The sequence below is a fragment of the Benincasa hispida genome, chromosome 11 (genome assembly GCF_027475165.1).
Source record: "Benincasa hispida cultivar pf3 chromosome 11, pf3_genome.v1.1, whole genome shotgun sequence".
NCBI lineage: Eukaryota > Viridiplantae > Streptophyta > Magnoliopsida > Cucurbitales > Cucurbitaceae > Benincasa > Benincasa hispida.
This window is the reverse complement of record NC_143488.1, coordinates 28,728,517-28,751,185: the sequence shown is the minus strand read 5'-3', so window position 1 is coordinate 28,751,185 and position 22,669 is coordinate 28,728,517. Positions and strand designations below refer to the sequence as shown.

Genomic DNA, 22,669 nt, shown 5'->3' with positions numbered 1-22,669 from the left:
CAATATAACATGATGAAGATGACACCATATTTCAAAAATCTAGGACACAAGGACACGTTTATTAAAATATACATTTATTAAAAATGTTTATTATTTTTATACCAAAAAAAAAAAAATCAAAGTAAACAAATTGATGTATTTATTTACGTAAGCTTTGCTTGATGTACTTCACACAAAAGTCATTATTATAGTCATATATGTATCTTTTTAATCTATTTAACAAGTGTTTTATGTGCGTGTGTTATACTAACAAGAACTCGTTACATGTTCAACAAGTGTTGGAGTGTCCAATACATGTTGGACTCAGACATGCTAGCCAAACTAAAGCATCCATGCTTCTTAGGTGGTTGTAGTTTTTTCACAACCCTCATTATGATTAATACAAATTGTGACACATTACGAGCATGCGAGAACACTAATGTAAAAAAAAAAAGTTAAAAAAAAAACAAAAAAATAGATCAGAGTAGGAAAACCTAATAGAAGAAAAGACTTCACCTGCAAAGAAACCATGGCAACTTATTGTCAAGCACTTTCACCTCTACAACTTTTTCGTGTTTAAAGAATACATTATGTACTAACTATATCACAAACTCCAAAACAAGAGTTGCAGAATTAATGAATTAAAACAGGTATCAAAAACACCATCCCCTCCCCTAAAGCCAAAATCCTTATAGTTATCTCAATCATTTGGCTTGTGGTTTCTCTGCCAAGCAATATTGTTTTACATTCTTTCACTAAAGTCTTCAGTTTCATCTCGACAGACGTTTCAAAATCCAACCACAACCAACAGCGTTCCTGCAACTTAAGTGACATGCTTTCAGAAGAATGAGTCATATGATCAAGGTTTCCAAGGTGCTGGAGGTGGTGGTGGAGTTGGAAACATTGGAGGCACAGCAGAGAAGATGGTGTTCTTGTCGATTCCATTTGTCTTTTCACCGGACAGAGCAACGAGCGCCGCAACCAAGCCTGCATTTCCAGCTAGGGTTGGCTCAGTGTAGTTATAATTGGTGCGAACATCATGAAACCCGTCACGCTTATCCGGACCAGCAACCATGGCACCAATAAGTGTATTTGGGTTGGGCTTTGTGGTGTCCCTCCATTTCCATCCTCCTTTGCAGTTATACTTGATCTTGTTCTTCGGAATAGATGCACCTCTATGATGCACGTGTTTCGGATAATGATTGCCAAAACCGACAACGTAACTCATCTTACGTGGGTTTTTGCCAAGGATATAATCAATCTGCACACCCAAGAATAGTAATGAATTGGGTATGTGTATTGGGGGTAAGAAACTGAACTAGATTGATGAACCAAACTGAACCAATCAATACTCAAGTCGATTCAGTTCAATTAATCATTAGTGTTCGGTTAGTTATTCATATAATGTGTAAAGAAGGATGTAATACCTGGGTCTTGGCAAAGTCACGCAAAACCTCAGTTGAATAGAAATTGGGTCCACAGTACCATCCAGGTGTATCTGCTGCTTCCAAATAATCACTGTAAAGGGTAGCTAAAAAGGCTGCATTGACGATGTACTGAAGAGGCTGTGGCCTTCCATGGTTTAGCTGAATTAGGCCTCCTATACGATCACCCCAACAAAATAGCAAAAATGCAAACTATATTAGTACATTATAAAAACTAATGATCATGGTGTGTAAGGTACTCCGGTTAAGCTTTATAAAGGTTCAATTTCCAATGAGTGGTTGTGTACCTCTAGTACGATTAAATTTTGTGAAAAATGGAAGGTAGGAACACATGATTATGCTAGTTTGATTGTGGAACGTCCTCAAGATTTCCTCATATGGATATCCAGGGCTCAAGAACAGCCGCAAACGACTTAGAAGAACCTACAAGAAGGGGTAGAAGGTTATTTCAAGTAAAGAATTTGATACCACTTTATGACCTTCCATAGTTACTGAAGTAAAATTTCCTACAAACACCCATAATGCATAGCAACAAACTGATGAATACCATTCGATAATGTGACAATAACGTTTTAATTCATCACAACTCTAACAGAAATGCCACATTATTTATAAGAATAGAAGTTCTGAAACTGAAACCGTCAAACTAACCTGGGCACCAGCAAGCTTGTTGTCCCAGCTCAACACTCCATAGTCAGGTCCACCCCAGAAAGCACCCGCATGTTTGGCAATGCCAGGAGTGGTAGAAAGTTGAAGATAACTAGAATTTCCAGTAGCATAATATAACCAAGCTCCACCCCACACAAACTCATCCCAATAACTAGTTGAGTTATAGAAGATTGCAGCTTCTGCATTACCTGCACTGTATCTGCCTCTCTGCGCTCTGGCAAACTTGAAGAGTGTTTTGGCACCATGGACAAGTTTCTGTGAGTATGCCTTGTTGTCTTTGAAGACAATGGATGCTGAAGCTAAAGCAGCAGCCATTTCGGCAGCAAGATCCGAGCAACTACTGCATGTTAGTACAGGTCGTACATAATCAATGTCCTCCGGGCGCATCCAACAATAATGATCATTTGGACTTGTATTTCCTCCAGAGGTATCCCCCACTCCAACCTGTCATATGATGGATGGAAACATATTTTATCATTGCTGAACAGCAAAAGAATCAGAGAATAAAAAGCTATCAACAACATGCGCATGAAGGGAAAGAAAAGTCTTTTTTGGAGCGCTACATTTGACATTCAGAATTTGCTTAGAATTATTTCTATAGGAATTTTGTGGGAAATACATCCACGTCATATACAACATTGAAAATAAGTATTGAACCCAAGCATAAATTTTTCATACCTGCATAACAATACTATTAATAGAATCAGCAGTATGGTTAAAAGTCTTGAGGAAGTAATCACTTCCCCACTTAATAATATCTTTGACATGGTTGAGTTCTCCAGCAGCTTCATATTTTGCACTGTATTCAATGACACTCCAGCTTAACATGGTCATGGCAAAAGAGGCAGGAAAGTTGAACTTAATTGCATCTCCAGCATCGTAGTAGCCACCAGAAAGATCTTTAAAGAGAGACGATGAACCATCGCCATCCCTTGTGCAGGAATTGCCCCTCCAGGATACATTATTATGCTTCGGGAGCTTACCAGCTACATTCATGAAAGAAAACAAAGTAAATAACACTAAAACAGATCATGTGCTCTCTTGATTATCAAACAACAACAAACATGAAGCTAATTCCTTAATGCCTAACTCTACAAGTAGAAATCCAGTCCCCCGCTTCATCAGAACTTAATCAGTACCAAGCCAAATTTTAAGTTTTTAGATGTGAAGAAACATAAAGCTAATTCCTTAATGCCTAACTCTACAAGTAGAAATCCAGTCCCCCGTTTCATCAGAACTTAATCAGTCCCAAGCCAAATTTTAAGTTTTTAGATGTGAAGAAACATAAAGCTAATTCCTTAATGCCTAACTCTACAAGTAGAAATCCAGTCCCCCGTTTCATCAGAACTTAATCAGTACCAAGCCAAATTTTAAGTTTTTAGATGTGAAGGGGTTAGCCATTAATAAATTTGGAAATTGACAGGATGATATATTTATTCACTGAGAGGATCATCGATTCATGTATAGATCTTAAGATAACCCAATAAACATTTTCATTACCAACTAATTTCCTTAACTATGCATCCCAATTTTTCAACAAACAGGTATCAAAGAAGGGGATACAAATCTTCAACAAAAACCAATTTCTTATATTCAAGAACTTCAGAGAACTAATAAAAAATATGAGATCTCCTGTTCTCAATCCAAACTCAGTTGGAAAAAAAATATGGCTAAAAAACCAGATCTAGTCGGATAAGCAAGGAAGAGAGAAAAAAAAAAAAAAAAACTTCCAGAATAAAAACAATCTCAAAACACAACAATCAAAAACTAGGGCAACAGTAGTTAGGAATGCACAATATACATACATCGCTGAGCGTTGAAGAACATGAGAGCTTTATGGAGGGCAAGGGTGTAATTGTCCGGCGGCGGGTGGGGGTGGTGGTGGCGCGGCACCGTTTTAACGATTAAAGTAATAAGACCGGCGAGAAACCCAGATACAAGTAGGGTTCCAACAGTCCAGACGAAGATCTTGCGGCTGACAATAATGCAGCCGAGATCCACATACTTTTTCTTCTTCTGCTCACCAGGTCCAAGCAACCAGCTCTGTTGAGTCTCATCGAGAGGCCGAGACAGAGCTGCCCTGTCCAAATCCTGCAAATTCCGGCTCCGATCGTCGTCGGTGGCCGAATCCGCCGCGTTAATCTCAAGCGGACCCCCCCACGGATCTCGCCCGTACATACTCATCCTCAATCTCTCCTCTTTAACACTGTGAATCAGAAGCAATTCAGATGAAAGAGTGATAATCTAAGAACAGAGAGATGGGGATTGGGCACCGACAGGCGGAGGAGAAACCCAGATCTGTAAAGGTGATGAAATGGAGAATGGGAATATGAAGAGAGAGAAAGAGGAGAGAGAGAGAGAGAGAGAAGAGAACTAATGGCAGTGAAGCAGAGGAGGAGTTTATGAAGAAGAAAGGAAAGCAGAGTAATAGCTGTCTGTGTTCTGTTTGCTCAAAACACTTTTTTGGATTTTTTTTCTTTTAATTAATTAATTAAATTTGATTTTAGGAAAGCCAGTGACGGTGCTCAAAATGAGTCAAATTATTGTATAATTAGTAGTAAATTATGATCATATTAATACTAATATTATTTCGTCAATTTACTAGATTGCCCTTTTGCCTATACCCCTCTACTTTTTCTTCACTAAAGGTAAGTGAACATGTAATGCAATCATAAATTAAATTTAACATTATTTAATATATTGTTATATTATCTAATTGTATAATGATTTAAAAATAAAATAAATGAATAAATTTTATTATTTAATTTAATTACTATAATAATTAAATTAATGTAAATTAATTATAATATTAATAATTAATAATTAATAATATATTTTCATATTAAATAGTTAAAATGATATAAAGTAATAATTGTACATGTATTAATTATAATTTATTAATTAATTAGACTATATTTTACTATTTATCTATCAAGTATAAAAATCTCACATGTTTAGAAAATATTATCAAACTCATGATACATGGATTTTAAAATTTCTCTAAATAATAATATCTTGAATTTTAAAAAGTAATAATATAAAATAAACCAAGATAAAGAGCTTAGAAGCAGTGGATGGTTGGCATATTTTCTTTGAAATAGAAATAAGACAATGAACCTCTTTTAAAAGAAAGTAAAAGAAATTGTTATCCTTTAGTAAAATCAAAATTTTTTCTAGGAGATAATATTATTTATTTATTTATTTTGAAGAAGTTGGAGAGGCTAATTAAGGCTACAAAAATCAATTTTAAAAATTTTAAGGAAATGGAGGCAAAAATGAATTAATAAATAAATAAAAATTTATATAAAAATAAATTAAGTTTTCTATTTAATCTGTACCCTTCCTCTCTTGAAAATGAAAGTATGAGGCTAAAATAGTAATTGTGAAGTTTTAATATTATTATAAAACAAATATTAAAATATTAAACATCATGAGAAAGTTGGAATTAATTAATTTCTCACCGAATTTAGGGAAATAAAATTTAGAGCAATTTAATTTGGTGTAGAGAGAGGGAGATTGTGATGGAACACTAATCGACGGCGACAACCTGTCTACCATTTCTTATTATATTAATTTATTACAAACGCCTATTATTATTTCTGTCATTTTCTGGTCATATAATTCATGACAATTTCTTTTTCTATTTTAATTTAACGTAACTTGTATTATTTCCTCTAATTATTAACTCATTTTCCTATTAAAACTTTAATACATAAAAAGTTTAATTTCTATCTTTTTGTTTTAAATGTAAATTACATTTTTTTTGTTATATGCTTTCATCTTCTTTAGTGTCTCTATCTTGTAAAAAATAATCTCTCGTAAAAAGGAGAAAGTTTTAGTCCAAGTTGAACGATTGAATAAATTAAATTAGTACATTGAATACAAACTATTCATTTTTACAACAGATGAGGTGAGAGACCAAAATTGTCACTTTTTAAAAGTACGAAGTGAAATTTTTAGGCCCCGTTTGGTAATCTATTTTTTGTTTTTTTTTTTTTTTTTGAAAATTAAGTTTGTGAACACTACTTTTACCTCTAATTTTCTTCATTTGTTATCTACTTTTTCACCAATGGTTTAAAAAACGAAACCAAATTTTGAGAACTAAAAAAATGGCTTTTAAAAAAATTATTTTTGTTTTTGGAATTTAACTAAGAATTCAACCATTGTACTTAAGAAAAATGCAAATCATCGTAAGAAATGTGGATGAAATAGACTTAATTTTCAAAAACAAAAACAAAAAATCAAATGGTTACTAAACGAGCCTTAGTATTTTTCCTATTTCATTTGAAATCCTAAACTTAACATGAACAAGTTGAAGAGTGACAGAATGAGTATAGTTTGATTGACATAAATAAATCTTGTATCATTGACTTCGAAATTATCCAAATCATCCACCCACTCCATATGTCATTAAAAAAAAAAAAAAAAAAAAAACTACAAATTGGAAGAGAGCTCTAATATGCCTCGGTGGAACAAACACATATATCACTTTCGATGCTTCTTTCCTCTACCAAAAGCTTCATGTAATGAAAACGGATGAGGCTTAGAAACATTTGAAGTTTAAATTATAAAAACAAAGTAAATTTGGACACTAAAAGGAAAAAAAAAACAATAAGAAAGTAAAAGAAAATAACTATTGAAAAAAATATATATTATTTATTTTTTTTTAATTTGTTAGTATAATATAAAGAGAAATTATATTAAATGACAAAACTGCTGAAAATATTTATAAATATGGCAAAACAGTCTAACTGTGATAGACTGCGATAGACTACTATCCGTGTCTACTGTGACTACTACCTGTATCTTTCATGACACATATAGTAGTCTATCGCAGATAGATAGTGAAATTTTACTATATTTATAAATATTTTAATTTATTTTCCTATATTTAAAAACAACATTAATATAAAAGGTTGAGACAAAAAAATGTCAACATTTAATATTTAAGGACAACATGAACATAACTCAGATAATAATTGACATGTATTTCTTCACTCACTGAAAATTTGAAGTTCAAGTTTGGATGCACCAAATAATATTTGTACTAAGAACAATATAAACATTTAATAGCTTAGAAAATCAAAATTTTGGATGGAATGTTTTCTTCCTTGTAAATTACAATGTTTAAATAATTAATCTTTTTTTAAACCAAAAAAAAAAAAAGTGAAAAGAAAAAGATGAAAAAGATTGTTTGAGGTGGGTGGCTTTGCTTGGTTTGCACTTTTTTTATATATAAAAAAAAAAAAATTAAAAGATTTTGATTGAAGAAGGAATCTAATTCTTTTTCTGTGTTTGGAAGCATTTGTCCCCAAAGTCCAACCAACGTTAGGTTTAACCAAAGCCTCCAGTTACACACACACTTCTTTGCCGACACTCTAAGAAACACTTTTTTTTTTTTTTTTTTTTTTTTTTTTTTTTTTAAAAAAAAAATTATTTTATTTATTTATTTATTTATTTTTATTTCCAATCAAATAAAACATCCACTTGTCTTCGTCTCACATTATTTCATTTTGGTCTTCCTTTTAGAATTTTATATAAATAACTTTTTTTCTTTCTCGAACAATATAGATAAAGATTCAATCTACTCATTCTTTTTTAAGTAAAAAATATATATATTTTCAAATTTTATAGTAATTATTTATCTAAGATTTAATATTTCATATGTACTTTTTGATATTCAAATATGTAGGATAAGATAAATTGTCTACAAAAATAATCAGAGTAGAGGTATATTAACTCCAACACTTGTATATAAAAGAAAACAAATGACAGAGATTTATGCGTAACCATAATTATATTGACATTAAAAAAAAATTGTTTGCATCTTGTTTGTTTATTTCTATGATTTCATGATGTGACATGAACCCAATTTAAGTTTCTTTATTTCACTTACATCTACTTGAAATGACCTTTTCGTATACTATTACGTGCAATTCAAGATTTAATCTGTAGTGGTATGAATTTTCATCACGAGACTAATCAAATATTACAAAAAGAATGAATATTAAATTATAAGTTTAGTCTTTGAACTTTTAAATTTTTATCTATTTAGTTCACAAATTTTTAGAAGTGTCTAATAGATCTCTAAACTTTTAATTTTTATATTTAAAGTCCCTTATTTTTCATTCTTATAGCTAGAGGGTCTTTGATATATTCATTTTAAAAAAAATTTGAGAAATGGTCTGTTAGACATAAAATAGAATCTTATGTCTAATGAAACCCAAAATTTTCAATCTTATTTTAAAAAGATATGTTGAATCGATCAAGGGCCTATTAGATGCAAAATTGAAAATTTGAACTTGTATCAACTTATATGATTTAGAAGCTAAAATGAGCATAGCACAATTAGCATAAATTAGACTATACTATCAATCTTGAGGTGATCTCGAGGTTAGCATTTTGATTCTCCCACTCTATAAATTATCAAAAAACAATTATATGATTTTAGAAGATTAAGTGTTTTGCGGTAGTTGAGGATTTTTCGAGGGCTTGAACAAGACAGCATCACGATGCCAACTTTCCTTTTTTTTTTTTTTTTTTTTTTTTTTGTAATTTTGAAAAGATTTGACCATAAAAATTAGGGTTCTCAGTAGCTTCCAAACATAAAATTCAAAGCCCTAAAATGAGATAGTGCTGCAAAATAGAGTAGAAAGTGCGAGGGAAAGAGTTTGGAGGCCACTCGAGATCCTTAGGTGCTGATCAATGTGAGATTAACAGGCTTCAGCAATGGAGAATCAATCTACAATAATATTTTCTTATTCTTTTCATTCTCTTTGTTGAGTATGTTTGTCAAATTATGTGTTTGACAACTATGAGAGACTAGACTCTTTAGTTCTAGGGTGTTGATGGATTTTCTTATGGATCTAAATTAAGGCATTGAAATTTTATGGAAATTTTGTTGTTGAATTTTTTTAATACTATTGTGTTTATTGATACATGTTAGATTGAATGTTCAATTAGATGGATGGCATGTTTAACCACATTTTTAGTTTTGAATCATTATTAATGTCATGACTCCAATTTATATATATGTATTTAATTAACTTAAATTGAGACCACCATTCCTCAAACATAATTTCTTAACAAAATTTAATATATCTTCAACTTCTATTAAAACCATGTCTTACCAATGTAAATAAAACTTTAAAATAAAGTTTAGCAGCGAAAGTAATAAAACAACAATATAGTCTTAAATATCAAATAAACATAAAATAAATGTGTTCTAAATTAGTTAAGCTAAACTTCTGGTAAATTGTCACATGATTTCTCTTCTTCAATGCCAAGATTATCTTCAACGAACTCATCATCATCTACCTGACTATCTGGAAAAGAAAAATAATGAAACCACGAGAGGTAGTATAAAAATACTTTGTAAGTGCTTTCCATCATAAGAAACCTTCATCCTCGATCACACACACATAATGTTTGCATGCTTGCATATCTTATCCTAGCATATAAACCATGAGACATCCTAAACAAACATAGTTGCACTTGCTTACATAACCTCACATACATACTTATATCTTTGATTTAGTGTCATGATATGCAGAAATACCCCATACCATAACTATGTAATATTTACAAGATAATTATGCCTCATAAATACCGTTAACATGAACTAGTTTTGTTCCCTAGACCTAGCCGTTGGCAGAAACCATACATATCCCATCATGTATCTAGCTGCATAACATAACTACTTAATTTGAGTATTTTATGCCTAAAACATTCTTACCTAATTACATGACACATAGACTCCAATGCAATGTTACACACAATTATATCATGCTTACCTTAAACATGTTCTACGGACCACCATAGTAGCATAAATTATGAGAGGCATAGAATCATGCAAAATCAAATAACATAAACATGCTTTGCAAAACACATCAATTAAATATCATTGAATAATACTCAATCAAATATATTTGAAAGAAACATAATAGAAATTGATCATAATCAATAATCAAATTAAAAAATTCAACACATCACAATCCAAGGAAACAATTTAATGGACAATATTTATAAAAGTCAAACACAACAATAAACTAATAAAATAAATCACATCTATATTAGAAAACATTCATTTAGCAAGCAACAACACAATTGTACAATTAAACAAGTCAATTAAACAAAACACTCAATTTGGTAACTTATGATTAAAGGAACCTGTGAAGGCTCTGAGCAAAAACGTGGGGATCGGTCTTAATTTTATTTTTACAAAATACCATTTTTATAGTAAATAGAATATGCATGATCAAGAAAATTTACGGCATGCATAAAAGAAATAAAAGGAAGAATATGATTTAGAAACCCTTACCTTTGAAAAACCTTTCTTCACGTGATCTTCTTCTCCAAGACAATCACGAACAAATTCAAATGGCCACCACCAAAAGTGTTTCCTATGTATTCTCTGTAGGGAAAGAGAATCTGCAAGAGTTGTGGGTTTTGCAATATTTTGGGTAAGGGAGTGAGATTGAGAGGAGGAGAGGAAAACTCTGGAAAAAAAAAAATACAGAGCAATCAATGGTTTTCTTAATTCTTCTATTAAGAATATCAAGAAACCACCCTCTCCAAACGTATGAAAATGAGATAAAGAAGGGGATGGAGTTACAACTCCCTCCTCCTATAATTAAAATTTAAAATTATAAATATAATAAAATATAATATATATTTATATAATAACTAATTCATCATATAATATATATATTAAACTGTTAGAGTTAGAAAACACACAGCGGAAGTAAAAAGGATCATTAAGCATTCTAATTCATTAATTTTGGCTTGAATTAAGCATGTTTGTTGAATGAGAAATTTTTGACCAATCACAAGTTGCCATGTCATTTACTAAATTAATGACGAAATTCCAAATCATTAAATTTGGGCTCAATTAGAAGTTGACATATGTCCCGAATAGAAGTTGAAGACAAATTTCGATGACGCCACGTGGTTTTATCATGACTGTTGAATGATTAATTTGGTCCAATTTGATATTATTATTTGGGTCAAAGTCCAACTAATTGGGCCCAAAGTCCAAGCCCAATCCCATCCGTGAACTCTATAAATAGAGAAGCTCTCCTCATTTCGAAAGGTCAGTAATTCTATACTCCAGAGAGCTTATAGGGAATTTTCTACAATCAGAAGACTCCTTGACTCCTAAAGCTGACCATGCTTGAAGACTGAAGTCCTTTGAAGATACAAGTATTCTGAAGACTGAAATCATTTGAAGAAACAAGCATTCTGACCACACTTGAAGACTGAAGTCTTTTGGAGATACAAGCATTCTGAAGATTGAAGTCCTTTAAAGATACAAGCATTCTGATCACACTTGAAGACTGAAGTCCTTTGAAGATACAAATATTCTTCCAAGATTCGAAGCTTAAGAACATCCACACGCCCCGCTTCTGAACATCAAGCTTACGCATTCAACCGAGAGAGAATCAGAGGATCAAGTACTAGAGATCGAACCACATCGCATCAAATCAACATCAACATCAACACCAACTCAAGTTCAACTCCACGAAACAAGTTTTTTCGGAAGCCTCGTGCAAACACTAATCCTCCAAGAAGATCAACAAGCTCAAAGATCGATCATCCAAGAAGATCAACAAGCCTAAAGGTCGATCGTTCAAGAAGATCAAGCAGCCCAAAGGCCGATCATCCAAGAAGATCAACAAGCCCAAAGGACGATCCTCTAAGAAGATCAACAAGCCCAAGACGATCATCTAAGAAGATCATCAAGCCCAAAGGTCAATCCTCCAAGAAGATCAACAAGCCCAAAGGCCGATCATCCAAGAAGATCAACAAGCCCAAAGGCCGATCGTTCAAGAAGATCAACCAACTTAAAGATTATAGTTTATTTTGAAGGCATCAAAATATTATGTATTAGAGATTGTACTCACTTTCCACAAAATTAATACAAATACAAAGTTTAAGTTCCACGAAATAAATTTCTCTTGAAATCTCGTGCGAACAATGTTCATAAACTAATAAGAGGGTTTCATGACATACCTTTGAAGAACCACTTGAATCTCAATTCCAGCAGCAAATCTCCTCCAAATCTGCTTGTTAACAACCTCAAGGTCTTCCCTACTATCCTCTTGGTACCTTAGATTAAATTGTGGGACCCAAAATAAGCTTGGATTAAGGGAGTTTGGAGATGAGGTTACTGCATCACCATGGAAGAAGACCTTCTTCAACTTCAAGTTTTTCAGCAAAAACTATACAAATGCATGCCCGATTTCCACTTCAATCTTCTCTATTTATTGCAAGACTATCATGCAAAGAGGATTGCTGCATGAATTGCAGCTCATGCTTGGAAGATTGACTCATGAAAATGGTGGAGACTGTGTGAGCAACTATGAATAGAAAGTGGAGAAATCCCACTTTTGGGATTTTCTACTTTCCATCTTTTTCTTCAACTTTGATTTACAAATTGATTTCTAGAATCAATTTTTGTTTTCAAAAAAGAAATCTTTATTAATTTTACAAAATTAATTTAATAATTATTTTTCTAATAAAATTAATAATATTAATTAATTAAACAATTTAATTAATTTTAATTAATTCAACATCAAATATTAAATTAATTTGACATTAATTCCACCATCATAGACCCCTATTCATGAATTTAATATTTAAATGATATTTAAATATTAATTAATTCTCTAATTTCATTTAATTTCGGAAATTAAACGCGTAATTATATCACATATAATTACTAATTCCCTTAATTCTAGTTTGAACGTTTCAAATTAACTTATCACGCTACTCTAAGGCTAATCAATTTATGAGCTAGAGCTAGAACTAGTAAGGGGACCTTGTGGACCTACAGATCATGGGCTCCAACAATCCGAGATTAATTGGTTAAACTCTTTACACTGAATTAACCCACATTCGTTAACTGCTGGGTCACTCCACTAAAGCCTAGAGTTGCACTCCTCCCACTGTAGATATATTATGTCTACTCGATATAACCATGATTAGTAAGTTAACTCTTCACAGGTTATTCATAATAACGGTTGGGTCAAATGGCTGTTTTACCCCGGAGATTACCTCTTGTTCTTTAAGTTCTACTAATCCTTTAATGAACAATTGGTTTGTGATCCAATTAACAAACTGAGTCCCTTTCGGGCCAGTGAGAGGGTGGGGCCCCTTGTTCAAGACCCGAAGTTAGCACTTAAGAGAACAACCTCTCTACTATCCCTGAAAGCGGGTAGGAGTGAATTCCATCTTGTACCCTATGTCCCTAGCTATCTACTCAGTCTTACCCTTGAAATGGAGGTTTATTGAGCCGACGCTATTGAGCCAACCCTCACCTATGAAAATTTAAGGATAATCCCGAATAAACAGGAATTCATAGTTAGCTCAGGATTAAGATCAAGTTACCTAGGTCATCACTTTGAAATAGTAAGTCTTAAACAGTAAACAACGTTATAAAGTAAGAGTGACTAATTTCGTGGTCCGATCTTGTGCAAACTCATTACACAGGACGCCCCCACTCCTCATGTCATGACATGTACGAATTAGGATTACTTATCTGTAGCACTTTACAACTTCTTGTAACAACTACAGAGTGTGCCGCATCTGATAGTGTTACCAGAATAAGGCACCCAACCTTATTCATATATTGTAGATCATTTTGGCTATTTACTCGAACCTGATCTACTTTTATGTCTCCACATAAAGTTTGAGTACTCATGTAATAGTCATGAATCTTTTTAGTTTATTAGATTTATTTCTAAAACAAAATAAGCAATTCATATATTCAACAATAACTTATTGAATTTTCAGAATAAGTTAATTGTTTACAAACCATGAGTTTTCGGACATAAAACCCAACATAAACCATATGTTGTATCACATATAACATATAATCTATAGTTTTTATATTGTATCAAATACAATATAACCTATAGACTTTAATTCTCTCATTAATACATAATATAAATCTCATTCATATTAAATTTAATTATATGAAACCAATTCACATAATTAATATTTATTTTCTCTCAAATAAATTTTATATTATAATGTACCAAATACATTATAATAATCATATCATACATAATTAAATTAAAATTAATTATATCACACATAATTAATTCCCTCAATTAATTTGAACAAGTCAAATTAATCCAAAATTGATTCTCATTAAATCCCTGTTGAGCTATAGAGAGGACCTCATGGACTTTTAGCTTGAAACTCCAATGGTACTTGAATAATTAATTGAACTCCTTTAATTAAATTATTCAACATCAATTAACTGTCAGGCACTTCACTAAAGATCGATAGCTGCACTCTTCGCACTACAGATATATTTCTGTGTCCATTGGATATAACTAATCAACAGTGTGATGACCCTTCACAAATTGCTCGTAAGTATAGCTAGCCAAAATGATTGTTTTGCCCTTGTAGTTACATCTAATTCCTTAAGTACCACTGATCCCTCTAATGAATAATAAGTCATAGTTCAACTATGACTAAACCCCCCTCTCGAGTCAGGAGAACGTGTGGTGCCATATTGTTTAAGCCCTAAAATTAGCCTTAAGGGAGTAGTTTATCTATTTACCCCGACATTGAGGAATGAGTGAATTTCGTCTTATGTAGTTGTGTTCTCAACTCCTCAATCAGACAAATCCCCAAAATTGTAAGCTTATCGAGTCGACGATCTGGCCATTCTCACCTATACAAATCAAAGGACCGCCTTTATAGGTAGAAGTTCACAACTCACTCAGGATTCAGGTCATGTCATCTATAGTCATCTTGATGAAATGTAAGTCTCTATTATGAATGACATTATATAATGAGACTAGTCATTTTGTGGTCTAGTCTTATACAAACTCTTTTGTATAAAATAGCTCGGTCACATGTCTCTACATGAATGATCAGGATCAGATCATTTGTAACACTTTACCACAATTGTAACATCTACAAAGCAGGCCATATTCGTAGTGTCACCAGGATAAGGTATCCCACCTTATCCATCTACTACAGACCATTTAAGTTATCACTTAAACATGATCGACCTGTATGTCTCTACATACATGTTTAAGTTACAGATGATAACATTGAATGTTAGTTTATTGGTTTGTGGGTTTAATGCTATTAAATATCAAATAAAATGTCTCATATTTTATTAAATAAATAAAATATTTGTACGATACAATTACAAACTACTGAACCCTACGAGATTTAGGGCATCAACCCCAACAATCTCCCTCTTGACCTAAAGCTAGTGGGATATACAATATAAAAATCATACTAATATACAAGTTCACAAAGCAACAAACTAGGGCATAACATGCGTCCAATATAAAATCTCCCACTTGCCTAGTCTAAATGTGACCTGTCCCGTAGACCCATACTTTGTAGGTGACCCTCAAACACCTTAGTTGTGAGGACCTTTGTAAATGAATCAACAACGTTGTGCTTCAAAGCAATCTATGTGACGATCACGTCCCCTCGGTGCACAATCTCTTGGATGAGATGATGCTTCCGCTTTATATGCTTTCCGCGCTTGTGACTCGGAGGCTTTCAGGAATTAGTCACAACACCACTATTATCACAATAAAGGGTGATGGACTTTGACATATCTAGAACCACTTCCAAATTAGTAAATTTTTTTTTTAGCCACACAACTTTTTTAGCAGCTTCACAAGTCGTTACATACTAAGCCTTCATGGTGAAGTTAGCAATGCACCCCTGCTTAGTGCTCCTCCAGACTATTGATCCTCCGTTAAGAGTGAACACTGATCCTGATGTGGATTTCCTAGAATCCTTATCAGTTTTGAAATCAAAGTCTGTGTATCCTATAAGGATCAAATTCTTAGAAGCATACATAAGCATGTAGTCTCTCGTTCTCCGTAGATACTTGAGGATGTTCTTAATGGCGGTCCAGTGATCAAATCCTAGATTAGACTGATATGTACTGACTATCCCTACTGCATAGTAGATGTCAGGTATAATACATAACATCGCATACTTCAGGTTGCCAACAACCAATACATAAGGGATCTGTCTCATTTCCTCAACCTCTTGAGGTGTCTTAGGACATTGTTCCTCAAACAATATACCTCCATGTCTGAAAGGGAGTAAACCCCTCTTAGAGTTCTACATTGAAAATTTAACAAGCATATATAGTGGCAAGCATTGAAAATACATTGTTCCTCAAACAAGCTTTGAAAATTTCCCTAGCAAAGTATAGAAAGAATCATGGGTGATCAAGCCACAACAAAGTCAAGCATAGATAGACAAATACATTAAGATTCCTAAGAATTATAGTGGCAAGCATGATGGCAAGGAATTTTCTCGTCACCTACAAATCCTCACAGATCAAATAAAATTTTAACTCCAATCTATACTACCTATATTACAACTTAATATAAGTGGCAAGACTGAGTTGTCTCACAAGAAATCTTGGGATGTTCAAGCTTATTGATGAATTAGAGTAGTAACAGGGGGTTTGTTGGTTGTTTTGTTGCAATTGAATGTAAAAACGTAATTAAAAAAAATTAATTCAATAAAGAAGCCTAGCCTAGGGATTTCGAGTGCACCCATTCACTTGGTTGCTCATCAAACTTCTAATTTATGAATGCTCACTAGCTTTTATGTTAGCTCATGCATCCTAGAAGACTAAAACTACATGCCCTAATATGATGATTAATTTCTTAATCAACCTAGATGTTTAACTAATTGAGTTTATTAGTCCAAATTAAATAAGCAATCGGATTAAGTGAGGTAATCTAGCAAAGTCGATTCAATAACCCTGATAGCCTATGTTACCAATCGATTCATTCTTGAAATTGGCCGATCATGCAAAATTTATGAAAAAACTATTCTAAACAACCTAATTCACATCCAAGCAAGCTTTAGATCTTGTCCCTTGAGTTTAAAAACACATTAGAGCATTTGTAGTCTCTAGCAATCCAAGAATTAATGAGAATTGGCCAAAAACCCATAAATTCAATGCATAAAAATTCATATATCATTCAAGAATAGGGAAATATCAGCAAGCATACATCATAGAATTGAAAAATCAAGTCTCCCAACTAAGATTTAATGGGTTTCAATCCTTCCTTAGGTTAGAAAAAATTACCTTAGCCACACATAATTCCAAGAATCTTCAATCCAATGTTAAGAAATTACAAGGAAAAATGAAGGAAAGATGATTGGGAGAAGGAAAATGAAGAGTGAAAGCAGATGGTCTAGAATTTTGGGTGAATTTCGTACTCCCCAAATTGGCCTAATAATCAAACATTATATATATATTTGAGCAGAGCGTAGCAACACTGGCCAGTGCATAGCGTAGGCCTTGTGCGTTGTTATGCTATGATGTTACACTCTTCATTCATCAGGTCTGCGTGCGTGAATGACATTTCTTCAAAATTCGTAGCATAGCTATGCTACTCTATGGTGTCGTTACGCTCCACGAAAAGTTGCTCATGGGTCTTAGTGTAACATATAGTGTAAGGTGGAGAGTAGCTACACTCAATGCTTGACATGCCTTTTTCTTCCAGTATAACGCTGCACTCAATGCAGGGTTGCGACACTCTTTTGTAATTTTTTATTTTTCAATTGGTCGATGCTTCAGGAGCTCCATTTGAACATGTTTAACCTTGATTTTACTTTGTCTATCTGTCCCACCTCCTAAATACTCAAAACCTACAAAAATCAAATAATAATCCAATAAAACCAAATAACGAGAATGAATTAAGTTAGGCGTGCACCTAAAAAGCAATAAGTCTTGGTTTCAAGCTAAGTTGGGAGTAGTTTATAGTAGTTTTTCTGTTTATTTATCTATTTATTTTGGTTAAATTAATATAATATGATTATATTAATTTAATCTTTTTAGGAAGTGCCAAATTTGGCCTATTTTGATAGTTTAATTTAATTTTTGCATATGATGTATGATTAAATTATATTATATATGTTGCATAATGTATGTCATATAGATTAAAATCCTACCTTATGATAAACATGTTCATGCATCATATTTAATATAAATGGTATATTATATGGTTGCATGATTTTATAAGCATACACATACATCATGTTTAATATAAATGTTATATTATATGGTTGCATGTTTTTATAAGCATGTAATACATTTTTTTAATATAAGTGTTATATTATATGATTGCATGCTTATTATTTTCATTGGTATTGATATAAGAGTTTTATTAATTAATGAAAAGACATGATCATGCATTATAATTTAAATATAAATGTTATATTTAAAGTTTAGGTTAATTCCTAAAGTATGTACATGCATGATTAATCTATATAGTTTGCATGATTATAATATATGAGTTTTATTATATGTTTTAATATTTGATTAAAAACATGTTTACTGTATAGTTATTTATTAACATTAATATAAAAGTTATATTTTATATGTTAATGAATATGATCGGCATGGTATATAGTTTTATTAATTTGTTTATAATTGTTATATTCGGTTAATAATACTGCGAGATGCATATGTTTCGATTTCAATGCTAGCCTAATGTGATTATGATAAGATTAATTATTTTTTTAAAATGGTTTAATTTTTTTTAACTAGTCTTCATTTTATTTCTAATAAGATTTGATTTAAAATAAATCTATTATTTTTCTTTTAATAGGATTAATATGAGAAAATAAAAGATTAGATTTATAAAACATTCGCATATAAGGGACCTTCGTCTAAGGAAGATTCTGTAGAGGATTGGTGTATTTAAGCTGACGGAAACGGAATACCCCTACTTGGAAATCGACTTGGAAGGTTAATTAGTCAAATGTTTTATAAGCATGCAATAGATGATTATAATTATTAAAGTGTTTAATAAATGATAATCATACATCATTCGACTATCCAATATAAGACTTATATTGAACAAATTTAACAAGACTTAAATAAATTTTTTAGCCTAATTTACCTAAGTAATGAACCCTTTATCTTAAAATACTTAGCGAGAAGATATATATTATATATAATTTTTCTCACATGCTCTTTGTGAAAGTTCACACCGTAAGACGCACACTCGAACTTGAGGCGCCTTAGGAGCGTTCCCCTTCGGATGGCGTTTGCATTGGGTCAATATCAAGGTGAATGGAGAAAATATTTATAGTAAATGGGAGACAGATGTGTGTCAACATGCTATAGGGAAGCTCGTAACTGAGACAAGACGGCATCAACTGCAAGCTATATGTCGACCATGATTATTGCATGACAAGCCAAGTGAGCTCCACTCCCCTTAGAAAGGGAGAGGTTGCATGCAGAAGCTTCCGTAAGAACGGAAGGGTCTGACCTGCGCACGTTGACCTTGACGACGGGGAGTGGTAACCCCTATAAAGATGGGGAGTGGTGACCTCTATAAGCTTTATGTGCCTACACACGCTGACCTCGATGATGGTGGCTCCATACCCTGAATGTCAAGATCCGCGCAGTGGGTGATACCTCTGTTACAAGGATCTTGACAATGGAAGAGACTTTTTACAAGTTTTCTTCCATACAAGATTGTCACCTATCTTCCCTTGCTTCGGGAGGAATAACTGACCACCCTTTCATGGCGCTTGTTCTAATTCACTGAAGTATCATAGCAATAGAAATTTTGAATTAATATAAATGAGATTAATATTAAATCTATTGATTTTTTTTTTAATTTCTATGTTGAATTAGAATGGGTAAAAGATTCCATATAGTTAAATAACATGTTCTATATAGTTCAAGGTTATGCCATTTTCTCTCAAGAGTTTTAGTTTTTAGTTACTGGTATAAGTCAAAAGGATTGAAAAATACGTTACTTGCAATAAATGTCATCAACATTTAATTCCAACATAATTTTCTTTTAAAATTTATCTTTAATTTGGGAAATATTCTCAAAAGAGATGTTGCCAATTCATGAAGTGCTCATGAAGTATCTTTGTAGTGATAGCTTACTTTTATCATCTAGATAATATATGATGTGTCTGGTGTAGGAGTATATTAGCATGCAGCAGAAGCAACAAGAATCAATAAACAGTCTAATTCATTAATTTTGACTATGAATAAAGCCCGCTCATACAATAATAATAGGGTTTCAAGTAATATCTTTGTAGAACCTCTTTGAATCACGAATTTAGCTGCAGATCTTCTCCAAAACTTGTTGTGAACCACCTCAAGATCTTCCCTACTATTCTCTTAGAGTTTTAAATTGAGTTGTGGGACTCAAAACAAGCTTGAACGAAGAGAATTTGGAGAAGAACTCACTACTGCATCCACTTGAGGAACACCTTCTTCAACTTGAATTTTTCTGTAAAAATTCAATTGATGCATGCCTCAATTCCACTTTCAGCTTCTCTATTTATTGCAGGACATTCATGCAAAGAAAAAGGCTGCATGAGATGGAGCTCATGCATGAATAATTTAAGCAAAATTTAAGTGAGTTTTGAGTGAGCTACTTTATGAGGTGAGTGGAATTTTCCAACTTTTGATTTTCCAATCTCTTTGTGTTTTTCCAATTTCAATTTTGTTTTATAAATTTATTTCTAAAATCAATTTAGTTTTCAAAGTAAAAAATTTATTAATTTTCCAAAATTAATTTCATAAACTAATTTTCTAATAAAATTATTAATAAATGAATAATTAAACAATTTAATTAATTCTAATTAATTTAATATCCTAAATTAATTTTACACAAATTTCACCTTCATGAATTTAATATTTAAATTATATTTAAATGTTAATTAATCCTCCAATTTCATTCAATTCTAAAATTAAACGCATAATTATATCATATATAATTACTAATTCCCTTAATTCTAATTTGAACTTTTCAAATTAACTCATCACGCTACTCTAAAGCTACACCCTTTACAAGCTAGTAGGGGGACCTTGTGGACCTACAGATCATGGGCTCCAACAATCCGAGATTAATTGGCTAAACTCTTTACACCAAATTAACCCCTATTTATTAACTAATGGGTCACTCCACTAAAGCCCATAGTTGCACTCTCCTCACTGTAGATATATTATGTTCACTCGATATAACCATGATCAGTAAATTAACCCTTCACAGATTGTTTGTAAAAATGGCTGGGTCAAATATCTATTTTATCCCCGAGATTACCTCTTGTTCCTTAAATCCCACTGATCCTCTAATGAATAATTGATTTATGATCCGATCAATAAAACGAGTCCTTCTTGATCCAATGAGAAAGTGGGACCCCTTGTTCAAGACTTGAAGTCAACACGTAAGGGAACAACTTCTCTATATCCCTGAAAGCGGGTAGGAGTGAATTCCATCTTGCACCCTATGTCCCTAACTATCTACCCGGTCTTACCCCTGAAATGGAGGCTTATTGAGTCGGCGCTGTTGAGTCAACCCTCACTTATGCAAATATAAGGGTAATCTCGAATAATAGGAGTTCATAGTTAGCTCAAGATTAAGGTCAAGTTACTTAGGTCATCGCTTTGAAATAGTCAGTCTTAAACAGTAAAAAACATTATAAAGTAAGAGTGACTGATTTCGTGGTCCGATCTTATACAAACTCATTGCACAGGATGCCTCCACTCCTCATGTCATAACATATATGAATTAGGATCACATCGTCTGTAGTACTTTACAACTGTTTGTAATAACTATAGAGTGGGCCACATCCAATAGTGTTACCAGAATAAGGCAACCAACCTCATTCATATACTATAGATCATTTTGACTATTTACTTGAATCTGATCCAGTTTTATGTCTCCACATAAAGTTCAAGTACTCATGTAATAGTCATGGGTCTTTTAGTTTATTGGATTTCTAAAACAAGATAAGCAATTCATATATTCAATAACAACTTATTGAATTTTCAGAATAAGTTTTATTGTTTACAAACCACGATTTTTAAGACATAAAGCCCAACAAACTCCCACTTGGACTAAAACTCCACAACATACTTCAAAAGTATTCCATATTTAATATAAAATTTATATTAAATAAAAGAAACCCTAAACATGCATACTATATATTATAACATTTTATAACATACTTTCAATGCATGTAACATGCTTCCTATGGTGGGATTTTAAATCTACATGGCTTACTCTATACACACAAGATTTATTTTAATTATAACATACATCATATGCATAAATAATTAAACACATACTGATACGATTTTAATTTTGGTATAAACAAGCAAGCAAAGGCCTAATTATTACAAAAATAGCAAGAAACAGCTCCAAACCGCTTCCGGACCACTTGAACCATTCCAAACCGAACCCAAACAGCTTGAATCAGACCAGAATTACCTGAACTGAACCAACCAAAAACCATTTGAGGCCGAACCGGACAGGAACTAAAGAAAAAACCGGTCGAATCGGTTGATCTCGCTGGATCTCGCTCGCTGAACCGGTTCAATCTTGCTATTGGCCGCTCATTGCATTCTTCTCGGTAGCTTCAGTCTCGAACGATTCATCTCTCACTAGTTCCATTGAAATCTCGCTCTAAGTCGATCTCTTACTGAAAACCAGTTCAAGAATCTCACTTAAACTTAATCTCTCGCTCCATACTTGAAATCTCGCTCAAAATTTCATTAGAATCTCGCTCGAACTAGAAGTCTTGCT

General features: G+C 32.6%; 1 protein-coding gene across 1 annotated transcript; it reads right to left on the bottom strand.

Moving 5' to 3' along the window:
- Positions 1-490: 490 nt before the first annotated feature.
- On the bottom strand, positions 491-4,642 carry LOC120091960 (endoglucanase 25-like). The gene is made up of 6 exons (XM_039050141.2): positions 3,899-4,642; positions 2,772-3,079; positions 2,076-2,537; positions 1,712-1,847; positions 1,407-1,579; positions 491-1,240 (listed from the first exon to the last, which is right to left on the bottom strand). Exons 1-6 carry the CDS (start codon positions 4,275-4,277, stop codon positions 839-841), a joined length of 1,860 nt encoding a protein of 619 aa, XP_038906069.1. The 5' UTR covers positions 4,278-4,642; the 3' UTR covers positions 491-838.
- Positions 4,643-22,669: the final 18,027 nt, after the last annotated feature.